The following is a 13,753-nucleotide window of genomic DNA, read 5'->3' as shown; positions in this document are numbered from 1 at the left end:
GCTGTTTGAACTCATGACCTCTGGGTTGTCAGTCTTGGAGCAAAATTGCTACACTACTTTATCCTTAGTAAAATTACATTGCTGCTGAATGAAGTATGTTTAACTACGATAATTCTGTATCTCAGCTCTCTAGGTGCTGATTACTATACATCCAATTGCCATAAATGGTTCTGTAGCCCAAAAGGTTGTGCTTTCTTGTATGTAAAGCAAGAGCTCCAAAACTCCTTGCAGCCACTTGTGATTTCACATGGATTCGGCTTTGGCTTCAGTTCTGAGTACATCTGGACAGGTAAAGCAGGCATTTAACAACATATTTACTGTGAACAGATATTTCCAATAAGATGCTTTTGCAAATGTTGTTTGCAAATAAATATGAACAGTCCCTCAACCAACTAGCTCATGAACTTATTACATTCGTAAAGGTGGATCATATGACATGCTGAATCATACAACCGCAGAAGATGCTGTATTTGAGTCTCTGTTGGTGCTAAATTAGCCAATCTCAGATGTCTGAGACATTGCTACTGTTGGCCTCAGCAGCCCCAAGCTAAGTACGCACAAAAAAAAGTTCAGTGTACGTCAAATGTTGGAGAAGGATAGGTTTGGTCTTAGCTGTCACGCTTTTTCTCTCCCATCCATTGCTATGATCATGTAGGATGTCACCAGCTGGCTGACAGTGACTATGCCTCAGTAAGCCATTAGTTTCAGAATAGGCTGACTATCACACTTCAAAGTGTAACAAGTATAAAAAGGAGAAAATATTAGAGGCATTTTGCTAGCCCCTTCTGAGCAGAAGCTAAAAATTCAAATGCACCTTCCAATCGCCTTCTGCTGTCCTGTATAAATAACAATTATTTTCCTTAAGACAGTAGGAAAAATGAACCATATTTATATCTTAGCAGCAAATAATACATGGTATTACGTTATATAATGTTTCAGCATTTAAAAAGCAATGCATTATCCACGCTGAGAAGTACCATTACAGTTGAATATAAACTACATTTGACCCATTTCTTTTGTCTATTCTCTGTTATTTCTTCATAATATTCTTCATAGAATTTTATAAGTTGGCCAAATATGGCCTTACTTTTTATTATTCCATGCTGATTCATGCATTCAACCCATCGGTCCCTTTTGTCTTTTTGTTGGGTCATGGCTGATCTTGGTCATTTTAACCAATGTCCATGAAATAAATTTTCAATGCTGCCCAGGCTTAAAACTGTTGTTCTAGATCATCCACCTCATATAGAAATGGCCAGATTTTCATTTCCATTCATTTCAATAGACTGTATCTGACTGTAAATTCATACCCAATGTTTAAGTAATGAGCTGGATTTTGCCATGGAGCCAGAGGCAGGAGTGCTGGTAATTCCACGTTCAGTATGCCTGTTGCCTGATATATTGCTGTCTCTCTGCTTTTTTTCCAGAGGCAGCATCTCAGGGAGGAGGGCTACCTGCTGGGCTCATTATTAATTGAGGGAGGCAGTGATGTAGTGGTAATGTCACTGGACATTTAGAAGCCCAGAATAATGCACTGGGGGCATGGGTTCAAATCCCACCATAGCAGCTGAATTTAATTAGTAAATCTGGAACAAATGAAACTATCAATTATAAAAACCCATCTGGTTCACTAAGTTCTTTTAGGGATGGAGACCTGGCCTACATTTGACTCCAGACCCACAGCAATGTGGTGGCCCTCTGAAATGACCTAGCAAGCCAGTTCAAGGGTAATTAGGGATGGGCAACAAATACTGGCCTTGCCATTGATGCCCACTGTTAAAGAATTTTTAAAATTCCAACTGAGTGGTCCACTTCCTGTTATCTGCAGTTTTTCCAATGGTGTATGGGTGCTGCATGGAAGCCAAAGGTGACTCTTGCCTGGAGGTGGTCTCTGGGAACCACTGAGACCTCCTTTAATAACCACCCCCCACCCCCCACCCCTCCACTGCCAAAGCAGTGGGAATACCATTCCACAGCCTGGCAGCTGTGGCCTCAGTTATTTCAAACGTTTTAGAAGCCTTCAGAAAGCAGCTCCATTTTGAGATATCCTTGCAATTCCCTACAGGCAGTGCCTTCCTGTCCTGTTGGAACTGGCAATTGCCACAGCCTCATGCCCTCCAATTGTCCCTCTTGGCTGTGCAGCCCACCCACCATTCCTAATTGGACAAGTGCCGGGAGGCAGTCTTTTAAGTGGCTGCCTCCAGGTAGATTGCACAAGCTGCTGGACTCTGACTGCCTCAGGCTTGGGATTCGCATTTGGTCAACACACACCAGAAAATTCAGTCCAATGTGTTTGTACATTTAGGATATTGGACTTATTAAGAGGGATCAGTTCTGACAAACAGTTCATGAGTGATCCACAATTTGCAGTCAGGTCACGAGTAGGATAAATTCCATGTCCCACACTCTGAAAACAGTTTCTCCTTCCACCACTTGGAACAATGTAATAGTTTAACATCTACTTAAAGATGTAATTTAGCACTTTCAGCATTTGACCTTTTCTTTTTGGCAGGCAGCATATCTTGGATTTGTGCTCACTAAAACTATTTTGTTGAGGATTTTGTGAACTCATGAGTATGTAGAACACATTAATGTGTCTGGCGTGCCAGCCCCATCAACTTGTAAATCAAGAGACTTGCCACAAAAATCATAAGTTCCTTTTTGTCCAAACATAAACCAATTGGCAGTTGGTTTCCAAACCTCATCAATGGCTTACTTAATCTCTAATAGGTCAGAGTTCATTATAACATCTATACTCCAGCACCTGAAATGCTTTCCAAATAACTTTTAAAAAGTCTCACTTAAGTGTTATCACCACATTGCCATGTACCTCAATCTAAAGTTATCATGACTGATTCAGATAACACCTGCTGAACTTCCAGTGGCTTTTGGAAAGATTCCAGATCACAGCAGTCCATTCTATCCACTTTTCTTGAGTGTAACAGATAAAACTTGGCTGCACAATCTAGACCAGAAATTGATTTGATCTCTCCACATTAAGGAGCAAACATGCTCCGGAGTAGCCTGATCATAAAAGACAATCGTAAGGGTAACACTTTCCAAAAAGCTGCATACCATTTTTTGTTTGTGCTCCCATTTTGTTACGATCCAGCACTTTCTCCATCACTCTTTCCAGTTTTGTTACCACACTTGGAAATCAAGCAGTTCAGAATCTACTTGATACTGATTCCACTTACTGACAATTGTTCGCTTTTTATCATCAGATTTCATTACAGGTGGAAATCACGTGAGTGGGCTAATTGTGTTCTCAACAAGAGGGTGGCAATGGTGTAGAGGTATTGTCACCAGCCTGGTAATCTAAAGACCCAGGGTAATTGTCTGGGGTCCAGGGCTTGAATCCCAATAAAGACAATAAAAATTTGGAATAATGATTATGAAACCATTGTTTTTTTAATCATAAAAACCTACCTGGGAAAGGAAACCTGCTGTTCTTACTTGGTCTGGCCTACATGTGACTCCAGATCTGAAGTAATGCACTCTGAAATGGCCTAGCAAGCCATTCAGTTGTATCAAACCTCTACTAAATTAATAAAAAGGAATGAAACCTGAGGACTGGAAATGACAACAGCTGATGCTCAGACCTGTTGACCTTGCAAAGTCCTCCTTATTAACATCTGGGGGCTTGTGCCAAAATTGGAGAGCTGTGTCACAGACTAGTTAAGCAACAGCCTGACATAGTCATACTCACGGAATCATATCTTACATATCTTGCCTCAGACATCAGCATCGCTGGGTATGTCCTGTCCTGACCTGGCAGCACAGTGTACAGTCGGGAGGGAGTTGTCCTGGGAGTCCTCAACCTCAACTCCATCCCCCATAAAGTCTCATCAGGTCAAATATGGGCAAGGAAATCTCCTGCTGATTATCACATACTGTGCCCCCTCAGCTAGAGAATCAGTGCTCCTCCATGTTGAACACCATTTGAAGGAAGCATCAAGGGTGGCAGGGGGCAGAATGTACTCTGGGTGGGGGATTTCAATGTCTATCATCAAGAGTCACCACCACAGACTGAACTGAACCTAAAGGACATAGCTACTAGACGGGGTTTGCGGCAGGCGGTGAAGGAACAGTCAAAATTGTCACCAAACTGCCTGCCGCAGGTGCATCTGTCCATGACAGTATGAGTAGGGGTGACCACCGCACAGTCCTTGTGGAGATGAAGTCATGTCTTCACATTAAGGAGACTCTCCATTGTTAAGTGTGGCACTACACAACCTCATAGCCCAGCATATTCCCCACTCTACCATTACCATTGCCTTCTCAAGAGGCAGTTATGGATGGGCAATAAATGCTGGTCTAGTCAGTGAAGCCCTCATCCTGTAAATGAATAACAAAAAAAATCATGCTGTAGATTTCTAGACAAATATAGCTGTCCCAGGACCTCAACAATTTTGTCTATTGCTGGTAATTTCTTTAGCAGTTTCTGGATAGCTGTGGTGTAAAATCTTGTGATTCCAGCATGGAACTTCTAAATTTCCATTATGAGCAGTATCCACTTTAGCCTTAAAGCCAGCAGCTGACTTCTTGACATTTTTCTGATTTGTCTTGGAGATCCACCATGGTTATATAACTGAAACCACTTTACCTCCAACTACAAATCCATGAAGCACTGTTCTTTTTTTTGCAGTTTAATGCTTTCTTCCGGAGAAAGAAAACACCACCACCTTCTCAAGGGCAACTAGGGATGGGCAATAAGTGTTTGCCTAGCCACATCCTGCGAATGAATATTAAAAAAAAGTAGGCAATTCTTGACTTGGAAAAAATACATTGTAGGCTATTAGATCACCCAGCATATACGGACATACAAGCATATGAATTAGGAGTAGGAGCAGGCCATTCGGCCCCTCGAGCCTGCTCCGCCAATCAATAAGATCATGGCTGATCTGATTGCGGCCTCAACTCCACATTCCGCCTACCCCCAACAACCTTTGACTCCCTTGTTAGTCAAGAATCTATCTATCACTGCCTTAAAATAATTCAATGACCCTGCCTCCACCATTCTCTGGGGAAGAGAGAGTTCCAAAGATTCACGACCCTCAGAGAAAAAAATTCTTCTCAGCTCTAACTTACTGGGAGTCCCCTTATTTTTAAGCTGTATCCCCTAGTTCTAGTCCCTCCCACAAGGGGAAACATCCACCCTGTCAAGTCCCTTCAGCATCTTATATGTTTCAATCAGATCACCTCTCAATCTTCTAAACTCTAGTGGATATAGGCCGAGCCTGTGCAAACTTTCCTTGTAAGGTAACCCTCTCCTATCCCAATATCAGTTGAGTGGACCTTCTCTGAACTGCTTCTAACACACTTATATCCTTTTTTAAATAAGGAGACCAAAACTAGCCACATCCCATACAATGTACTCCAGATGTGGTCTCCCCAATACCCTATACAAAACACCCCTGCTTTTATATTCCATTTGCCTTGCAATAAGTGACAACGTTCCATTTGCCTTCCAACTAACTTGCTGTACCCGCTTTCTAATTGTTCCTGATTCATGTACCAGGACACCCAGATCCCTCTGTATCTCAAGAGTTCTGCAATCTCTCTCCATTTAGATAATATTATGCTTTTCTATTCTTCCTGCCAAAGTGGACAAGTTTATTTTTTCCCACATTATACTACATCTGCCAAATTTTTGTCCACTTACTTAACCTGCCTATGTCCATTTGCAGACTCCTTATGTCTTCTTCACAACTTACTTTCTTACCTAAGATAAAAGCAAAATATTGCGCTCTGGTGTGCTTTAAGTATGGCATCTGGAGCTGAGGTGTTGGTAGAAAAGCATATTGAATTTTGAATGTTCTATTGTGAGATCAAAGGTGAGATCTACATTTTCCTCACAGACTCTTGTGTTTACAGCTTATATATGTTATGAACATACAAACATATAAAATAGGAGCAGATGTAGGCCTTTTGGCCCCTCAAGCCTGCTCTGCTATTCAATAAGATCATGTCTGATCTGTTTGTGTTTTGAATTCCACTTTCCCATCTACCTCCAATGACCTTTGATTCCCTTGCCTAACAAGAATCTATCTACCTCCGCCTTAAAAATATTCAATGACCCCACCTCCACCATCTTCGAAGGCAGAGAATTCCAAAGTCACACAATCCTTTGAGAGAAAAAATTTCTCATCTCTGTCCTAAAAGGGCAACCCCTAATTTTAAAACAGTGCCCACTACTTCTGGATTCACCCACAAAAGGAAACATCCTTTCCACGTCCACTTTGTCAAGATCGTTCAGGATCTTATATTCTTCAATCAAGTCACCCCTCACTCTTCTAAACTTCAGTGGAAACAAGCCCAGTCTGTCTAACCTGTCCTCAGAAGACAAACCGTTTATTCCAGGTTTCAATCTAGTAAATCTCCTCTGAACTGCCTCCAATGCATTTACATGTTCCCTTCGCATTTTACCCAATAGGGCCTCACTGGCAATTATTTAATTCATAAATGACGATTTTTACTATGGGCGGAATCGTCCCAGATTTGCAATAAGTGCAGTAGCGGGTGGGAGAAAGGACATTTTACCCACAGACTGCAATGGCAGGTTTTCGCACCGTATCGTCCCAATCCCGCCTCATTAGTCATGCATATTCAGGAAACACACCATTTCCCTGACAGGCAGCCTCCGATTCGTCCCCACATCATCACTTCACCACTTCCTCACGCCAGGCGTCATATTTAAAGTACAGCTGTGCGCACGCTTCTCAGTGCTTCCAGCCCGGGTCTGCTGCACTAAAGACATGGCCCTGAAAGGCAAGACGGCTGCAGCCCTCCATTCAGTAATGCATCCCTAGGATGACTTCTGGACATCGTTGGAGCCCACCACAATGTCCTCTAGCCCTGCTCTGGCTTCAGGAGGCCCATCAGTGTCACCACTCCGACTTGGGAGGCGGTGGCAGTGGTGGCTAGTGCCAACACTGCATAGAAGAGGTTCGCCATCCAGTGCAGAAAAAGGATACCCACCAGGGTAAGGCAACTATCTCATCACTCTAACCTCACACACTCTCAAGCCCATCAAACATTCACTGGTATCTCACTCACTGCCAGCTCAAGGGACGTCACCATTCACTCTCTCACACACACCCTCACATCTTCATCAGGCCTCATCTCCTCTGGAGACTGCCTCCTCCGCCCTCACCCACTTGAGGCCACTTGCACAGATCAACTTGTGTCCATACACACACCCTGGGATACCCCCCTTCCGCAGTAATTCCCGAGCCCTGTAGCCTCTTCCCTTCCCTGAGGTCCCTTTTCCCCCTTCCATAAGTAAGCCAAAGCCCTGCAGCCATTGAAAAGCCGCCCCTGCCTTATGGCTGATCTATTAGGTTGAGACCTGCCCATGAACCACCCTAAAAGTATGGTACTGCCTGCGAAACCTTGCGCTGATGACCATGAGTGCTGCCCGAAGCAAGATAGGCAAACAAGCCTCAAAGTCCCGAGCAAAGTCCAGCTCACCAGGTGTACGTCGCTTATGTTCAGTTGCGTAATATGCCGTTATGCCCAGATGATCCAGCATGGGGGGGATGATTCCGGTGAGCTGGGCTTACAATGATATGCATATATATTCCAATGAAGTTCCCAACGTGCGGCAGCAGGAAAGGTAGCCCAGTTTTGACAGATGGAGCAGATGATTACAAACTGTTTTCACGACATCGCGAAACCAATTTTTGATCTTCCTGTCATATTGTCTGCTCATGCCCGCCATGATGCCCGACGCCAGTGGGCACAGAAAATTCTGCCCTATATTGCGTCTGACTTCAAAGAACAAATAGTTCAACAATCACAATCTTTCATTTCAAATAGCAATTTGTAAATTGAAGTTCAAAAATTAATGACCTGGTTGGGTTATTGTACAGTATTTTTTGAAAAACAATTGACTTATTTCAGGTTTAAAAGACTACACAGCTTTCCTGGCTCTTCATACTGTGTTGGACTTCTGGGAATCTGTGGGTTTGGAGAGAATTCGAGGATATATCAAAGACCTTGTGTCCCAAGCTGGTGAGAGTTATTAATATACTTGACCTGTCAGTACCAAAATCTAATTCTATGGTCACTTCTCAGTTGGCATCCAATTATACAGATATAGGTTTCCACGCTGCACCACTAATCCTCCTCCTGGGTCTTGCTAAGTCACTGCTGACTGCTTTTTAAAAGCTATTCCCACCAGTTTTCTCTGCTGCTCTCCTGAAGATACCTGTGTCCAACCTTGTTCAAGTCACCATTATTCATATGTGAGTGGAGCGTTGATGGTGGTCTATTTTGATCTCATGCATACATCTGTATGTCTAATATAGATTACTGTAGTGAAAATTAAAAACACTGGAAATGCATGGCAACATCTATAAAACAAAAAAGATGGGTTGTGAAGGATACACGCCTGACATGGCATAACCTGTGTTTTTTTTCCCAATTCTGCGGACGTGCTTGATCCACTGAAGCTGTCACTGTTTGATTAGTGCCAACACACCTGGGAGCTCTGCCTTTGAGAGGACTGATGCATTTGTGATTTTGTAGCCATAATGCGCCACAGACAGTGAAGATGGAAATTTATTGAGTTGCTTTTCCTTGTAGCTGTAAGTCGTCCATGTTTCACAGCCATATGACAAGGTACTGTGAACACAGGCCTTAAGAACCTTCAGCTTGGTCCTAAGGGTTGGCTTGGTGTCATCCCATGTGCATTTTGTAAGTTGGCTTTCCCTATGCTTGTATTGAGCTCTGCATCAAGGGACAGATTGTCTATCACTGTGGGTCTATGGTAGCAGAATTTGCTCACCACTTCCAGTGGGATGTAATTTGGGGTGATCCGGTTGGAGATGCAACACCTTGTCCCATGAACGCAGTTTTCTTGATGATAAAGGAAATAGGAAATGAGAATAAAGGTCAGACCAAGGTGAGGACTAAGGGTAACATAAATTGTTAGGTACTACAACTGTATCTGTTCCTAAGTATAAATGAACTGTTAAAAATAAAGTCAGAGGAACAATTAATAGAAATAATTAAATTGACTGTACAATAATGTGCATAGCATCCAAAACAAAACAGAAGAACTAAGGGCAATAATTTATAGCGAGGAAACAGATGTAGCAGAGAGAACTGAAACAAGGCTAACATAAAGAACAGGGCTAGCAGTTAAATATTACAGGTTCTAACATATTCAGAAAGGATGAGGAAAGTAGAAGAGGCAGTAGTTGTACTAATTAGCCATAACATAATCCAAAGGTCCAAAGCAACTACTACCTCCCACCAATTGTAACATCCAAATGTTTCTTCAGCAACTCCAGTGTTTACTTCTTTCTGGAAATTTATCCCAATGTTGGTCATTTTGTGTGAAGAAGAATTTCTTGATAATTGATCTAAAATTACCTTTTACTAATCTGAGCATGTATCCCCAGTGTTACTTCCAGGTCAGCATTTTCTATAATCTTAACAATCTTCTCTATCTCTTCAAGATCACAACCTTGATGATGCCTTTCTAAAAATACAAAACCCAAAATTCTCCTGTCTTTTCTCATAATACAGCCCCTGATGCTGCAGATCAGCCTGGTAGCTGTTCTCTTCACAGACTCAAGCAGCTAAATCTCTTTTTCATTTCTTGGCAATCAAAATAGATAACAATATTCAAGGGTACTATAAAGTTTGATCATTACCTTGGCCGATTAACATTCTGCTGATTTTGTTATAGCATTGAATACCCTATTGACCTTGTTGGTTGATGCTCTATATTGGTTCAACATGTTTAGCAGAGTCTGTCTAGACTCTGAGATTGATTTTAATTTTATACATGGCTACTTCAATGCCATTCATAAAGTACACATATCTATTTTCCCTTCCCACATACAGCACCTTACACTTTTCTGCATTAAATTTCATCGGTCATTGTTCTGCCCACATAGATATTTTGTCCAACTCATTCTGCAGTTTGAACTCCTCCAGTTCTGCTGACCTTGCCATTTCAGAAGCTCTGTGGCTTGTCCTCCAAGTGGATGAGAATATAGGGATGTCCCCTCTAGGAGTCTATCTTTCATTGTCATTGTGTGCTATTTGCCCTGTAAAAAGAAAGTAATTGCGAGTAAAGCTAGCAGATGAGTATTGCATACCAGGTGACATGGGAGAGGTGGTGTTAGAGATGTGGGGTCAGATTTTCATGCCTCAATCCATGTTGGGCTTTAAAAATGGTGGGCAGTACCCCATTCCAGGATTCCCACCCCCAATCCTGTCGCTGGCTCCTTTTAGTGGCACGGGATGAGGGTGCAGGCAGTGAGCCCACACACAGCACTCCGTAACTTGCCAGTTCCATTAAAGGGATTTGGCATTTTATATTCCACTGATTTTTTTCATGGAGTTGGGCCCATTTTTGTAGGGGGGGGCGGGCATGGTTCTCAGTACCTCAGGTGAGTTGTGAACCATAGGGAAGCCCTAGTCTGGAGTTGGGAACCTTTGACAGTTAAGTTCAATAAGTGTTGCCAACTTCACATGTCATAATGTTGTAATGATATATAAGTTAAATATATTCTTAATACAGTGATATTTGATGGAGCTTTGTTTAGAAAAGGTAAGTGAACATTCGACCATTAAATTGAACAGCATTGTGAAAGAAGAAAAATCTTCAGAAACATTAGTCTGCTTTATCCACTGGATAAAGTGCTCTTCTGCCTTGAACAATGGTGAAATTCAGATTTACTGTGTCAATTGTAGTTTGTGCTTTGATCATTCCACTGATTGACAGGTCAGCCATCTGTTCAGCCTTTGAAGCAGTGCAACAAATGGCCATCATTCCACTACTTCAAAGCCTTCAACGTATTCAGCTCTGGAGGTTTTGCTGACACAGTGGAATCTCATTATGAAAGTTTGGCTGAGCTCCAAACTCCACTATTGATTAAGCTCAGCAGGGGTTGTTGTTACATTTGTCAAATGAAATGTGATTTTTAAAAAATTGACAGTTTTATGAGCTCCTCAGAGATTATGTTTTTTTAAGAGGTTTATGAATTACTGTTTGTTTATTTTGACAGATTTATGACCCCCTAATAGGATAAAGTATTTTTCAAGTGGAGTTTGGATGAGTGTTAGTTTATTTTGACACTTTCATGAGCATCTCAAAGCCTTCCCAATGTTATATAGGATCCATGAGTTCTGTCCACAGTGGATACTAGTTCAGTTGGCACAAGGGTAGGTGGGTGGGCATTGGGGATTATGAAGGGAGTATGGGATATGGAGAGGGCATAGAGGTAAGGAGCGGGCATGGTGAGGTGGGTGGGGGAGTATGGGGTGAGGGCTAGGGTGCATGTACAGAATAGGGCTGATGATCCTTCTAACCTGACTGCCTCTGTTCCCATGTCAGACGTGCTTCAGGAGGCAGTTGCACCAACTCCAGCCCACCCCACCACCCTATGAAGAAAATAGAGTGGGCGGGTGCTGCAAGGCAGGGGGCAGTATCATAAAATGATGTCAGTGTTGGGAAATGGCCCAACTCGCGATTCCTGACTCAGATGAAAGTCCAGGCCATTGGGTTTTCAGATTGTGTGTGATAGTTTTGATGCAAGGAGAGTAGCCATAATGAAGGTTTTAGTGTTAGAGCTACCCTATACCATAGTGCAGTGTGAGGTGCTTGTGGAAGTGTTGTTTTAAGAAGTTGAAAAGTGTGTTAATGCCAATGGTAAGGAGGAAAAAGAGAGTGCCCAATGCCAGGCTTTGTGAGGTTATTGAATTCTTTCCAGCAAGGTTCTGCAGTCCTGACAGGTCATCAGATTGAGGTGGGGCTGGTGTTCACTGGTCATGCAAACTTGAACATTTGGGGCAGACTCTCTGGCTTGAAGGTGTGATTTACTGGGTTTCATTTTGTGGTACATTTACGCCAGTGGTGGACCTTCAGGAATTTGAGGCCAATATATAAAAAATGTTAGGTTCCAAGTATAAAACAGCAGGTTCTGTTACTGAAATAGTTCATAATTCCATTATGGAAAAAAAGTTATATCAGTAAATTCCAGACTGAAGATCCAATCATTCATTGCTAATGCTATTTAGTAAGCCCCATTTCAGAAATGTGAGCACACAGCACAGCCTGACATTTAATGCGGTACTGAGGGAGTACTATACTGTTGTAGGCACCGTCTTTCAGATGAGACATTAAATCAGGACCCAGTTCCTTTTCAGATGAACGTGAAATATCTCATGGCAGTATCTGAAGAAGAACAAGAGTGTTCTCCTCATCTCCTGGTCAACATTTTTCTCTCTATCAATGCTACTAAAACACACTATCTAGTTGTTTGTTACTAATCCATGATATTGGCCTGTGCAAATGTCTGCTGTGTTCTCATAGATATGACTTACTATACTTCAAAAATGCTTCGTTAGCTACGAAGTATTTTGCGATATTTTGAAGTCATAAAAAGCACTTAATAAATGTTAGTTCTTTCTTTTAAAACGCCTACTTGACAATTTATGCAGCATCATGAGATAAATTAACAATGGAAAGTATTTTGTAAGTTAGTCAAGAACTTCAGGGGAAAAAAGCTCAGTTGCAACATTAGGCTGGTTTTATCTAGGCATTCCTTATTCCTGCAAGGGGTCAAACACAGGTTACTCATTTAACCATGGGAAAGTTCGACCATATAAATCTGCAGTATGAGCAGCCTTCAGAGCTCAAATACTGTGCTGATCATTCAAAGACAATGCTAAAAATCATGACACTTTTAGATTGCTAAGCTCTCACATCACATTTCCTTGTTAAATGTTTTTAATAATTGTCCATTTCTCTTGATGTTTTATTTTATACAGATATTTTTATGATTGTTAATTTTTTCTCTGTAACTTGCTGATTCACAGAAGTAGCATGGTTAGCAAGGTACAGGGGAGGGAAGAAGAGAAAAAAGAAAGCTATCAAAGAAAGAGAGTGAGAAAGCAAAAATACAAAAAGAAGATATCAAAAAGAGAGGAAAAGAATGATGGACAGTAAAAAGAAAGAGAAAGAATTATCAATAGAGGAAGAAAAGATAGCAAAGAAAGAGAGACATAACTGCAACGAGAGGTAAGACTGAAGTTACAGAAAGAGAAAACTGCAGAAAGAAGCAACCATTTTGGTGTACATGCAATTGTATTTTGCCATCTGTGAGTTCATGGGGACCCAACAGAAAAATGTCATAAACTCACTATCATACCTGCGTCTTTATCTTATCTCAAGGAAAGGACAGCCAGCTGAGTTAGAGTGAATACAAGTATAAGTCTAACAAAATTGTTTATTCTGTGTTTTTTGTAAAATAATTCCCAATGGTGTAGGTGCAGGGCATTTTCATTTTTGTGATTTTATTATACTTTGAGTTTGAGAGAGAAACAATGGCACTTCTCTGCATGTGGTCTGAGCATTTTATTTTTGTGGTAGTATCAGCATATTGCATTAATATAGCTCTTTCAGCTTTGTAACCCATCCCGAAGTGCTTCACGGGAGCATTATCAAACAGAATTTGATACTGAGCCACATAAGGAGATATGAGGGCAGATGAGGTAGGTTTTAACAAACAAGTTACAGGAGGAGGGAGAGGTAGGGAGATGGACAGGCAAAAGTAGTCCGATTGATTGGCAGCCCTTCTGCTTGCTTAAACATTCACTCCCTCCACCACCGATGCATTGAGGCTGCAGTGTGTACCATCTACAAGATGCACTGCAGTAACTCACCAAGGTTTCTTCACAGCATCTCCCAAATCCACATCTTCTACACCAGAAGTACAGGGGCAGCAGATGC

The 13,753-nt window shown here is 41.8% G+C and overlaps 1 protein-coding gene across 1 annotated transcript in view; it reads left to right on the top strand.

The window, feature by feature from the left end:
- Window positions 1-13,753, top strand: part of LOC121277702 (probable L-cysteine desulfhydrase, chloroplastic) — a 139,095-nt gene that overhangs the window by 80,097 nt on the left and 45,245 nt on the right. The window contains exons 10-11 of the mRNA XM_041187338.1: window positions 126-289; window positions 7,906-8,016. Coding sequence (XP_041043272.1) covers window positions 126-289; window positions 7,906-8,016 — 275 coding nt within the window. The remainder of the gene's footprint in view (window positions 1-125; window positions 290-7,905; window positions 8,017-13,753) is intronic.

The sequence above is a fragment of the Carcharodon carcharias genome, chromosome 5, assembly GCF_017639515.1.
Source record: "Carcharodon carcharias isolate sCarCar2 chromosome 5, sCarCar2.pri, whole genome shotgun sequence".
Lineage (NCBI taxonomy): Eukaryota > Metazoa > Chordata > Chondrichthyes > Lamniformes > Lamnidae > Carcharodon > Carcharodon carcharias.
The sequence above is the reverse complement of the archived record's forward strand: the minus strand, read 5'-3'. Positions and strand labels throughout refer to the sequence as shown.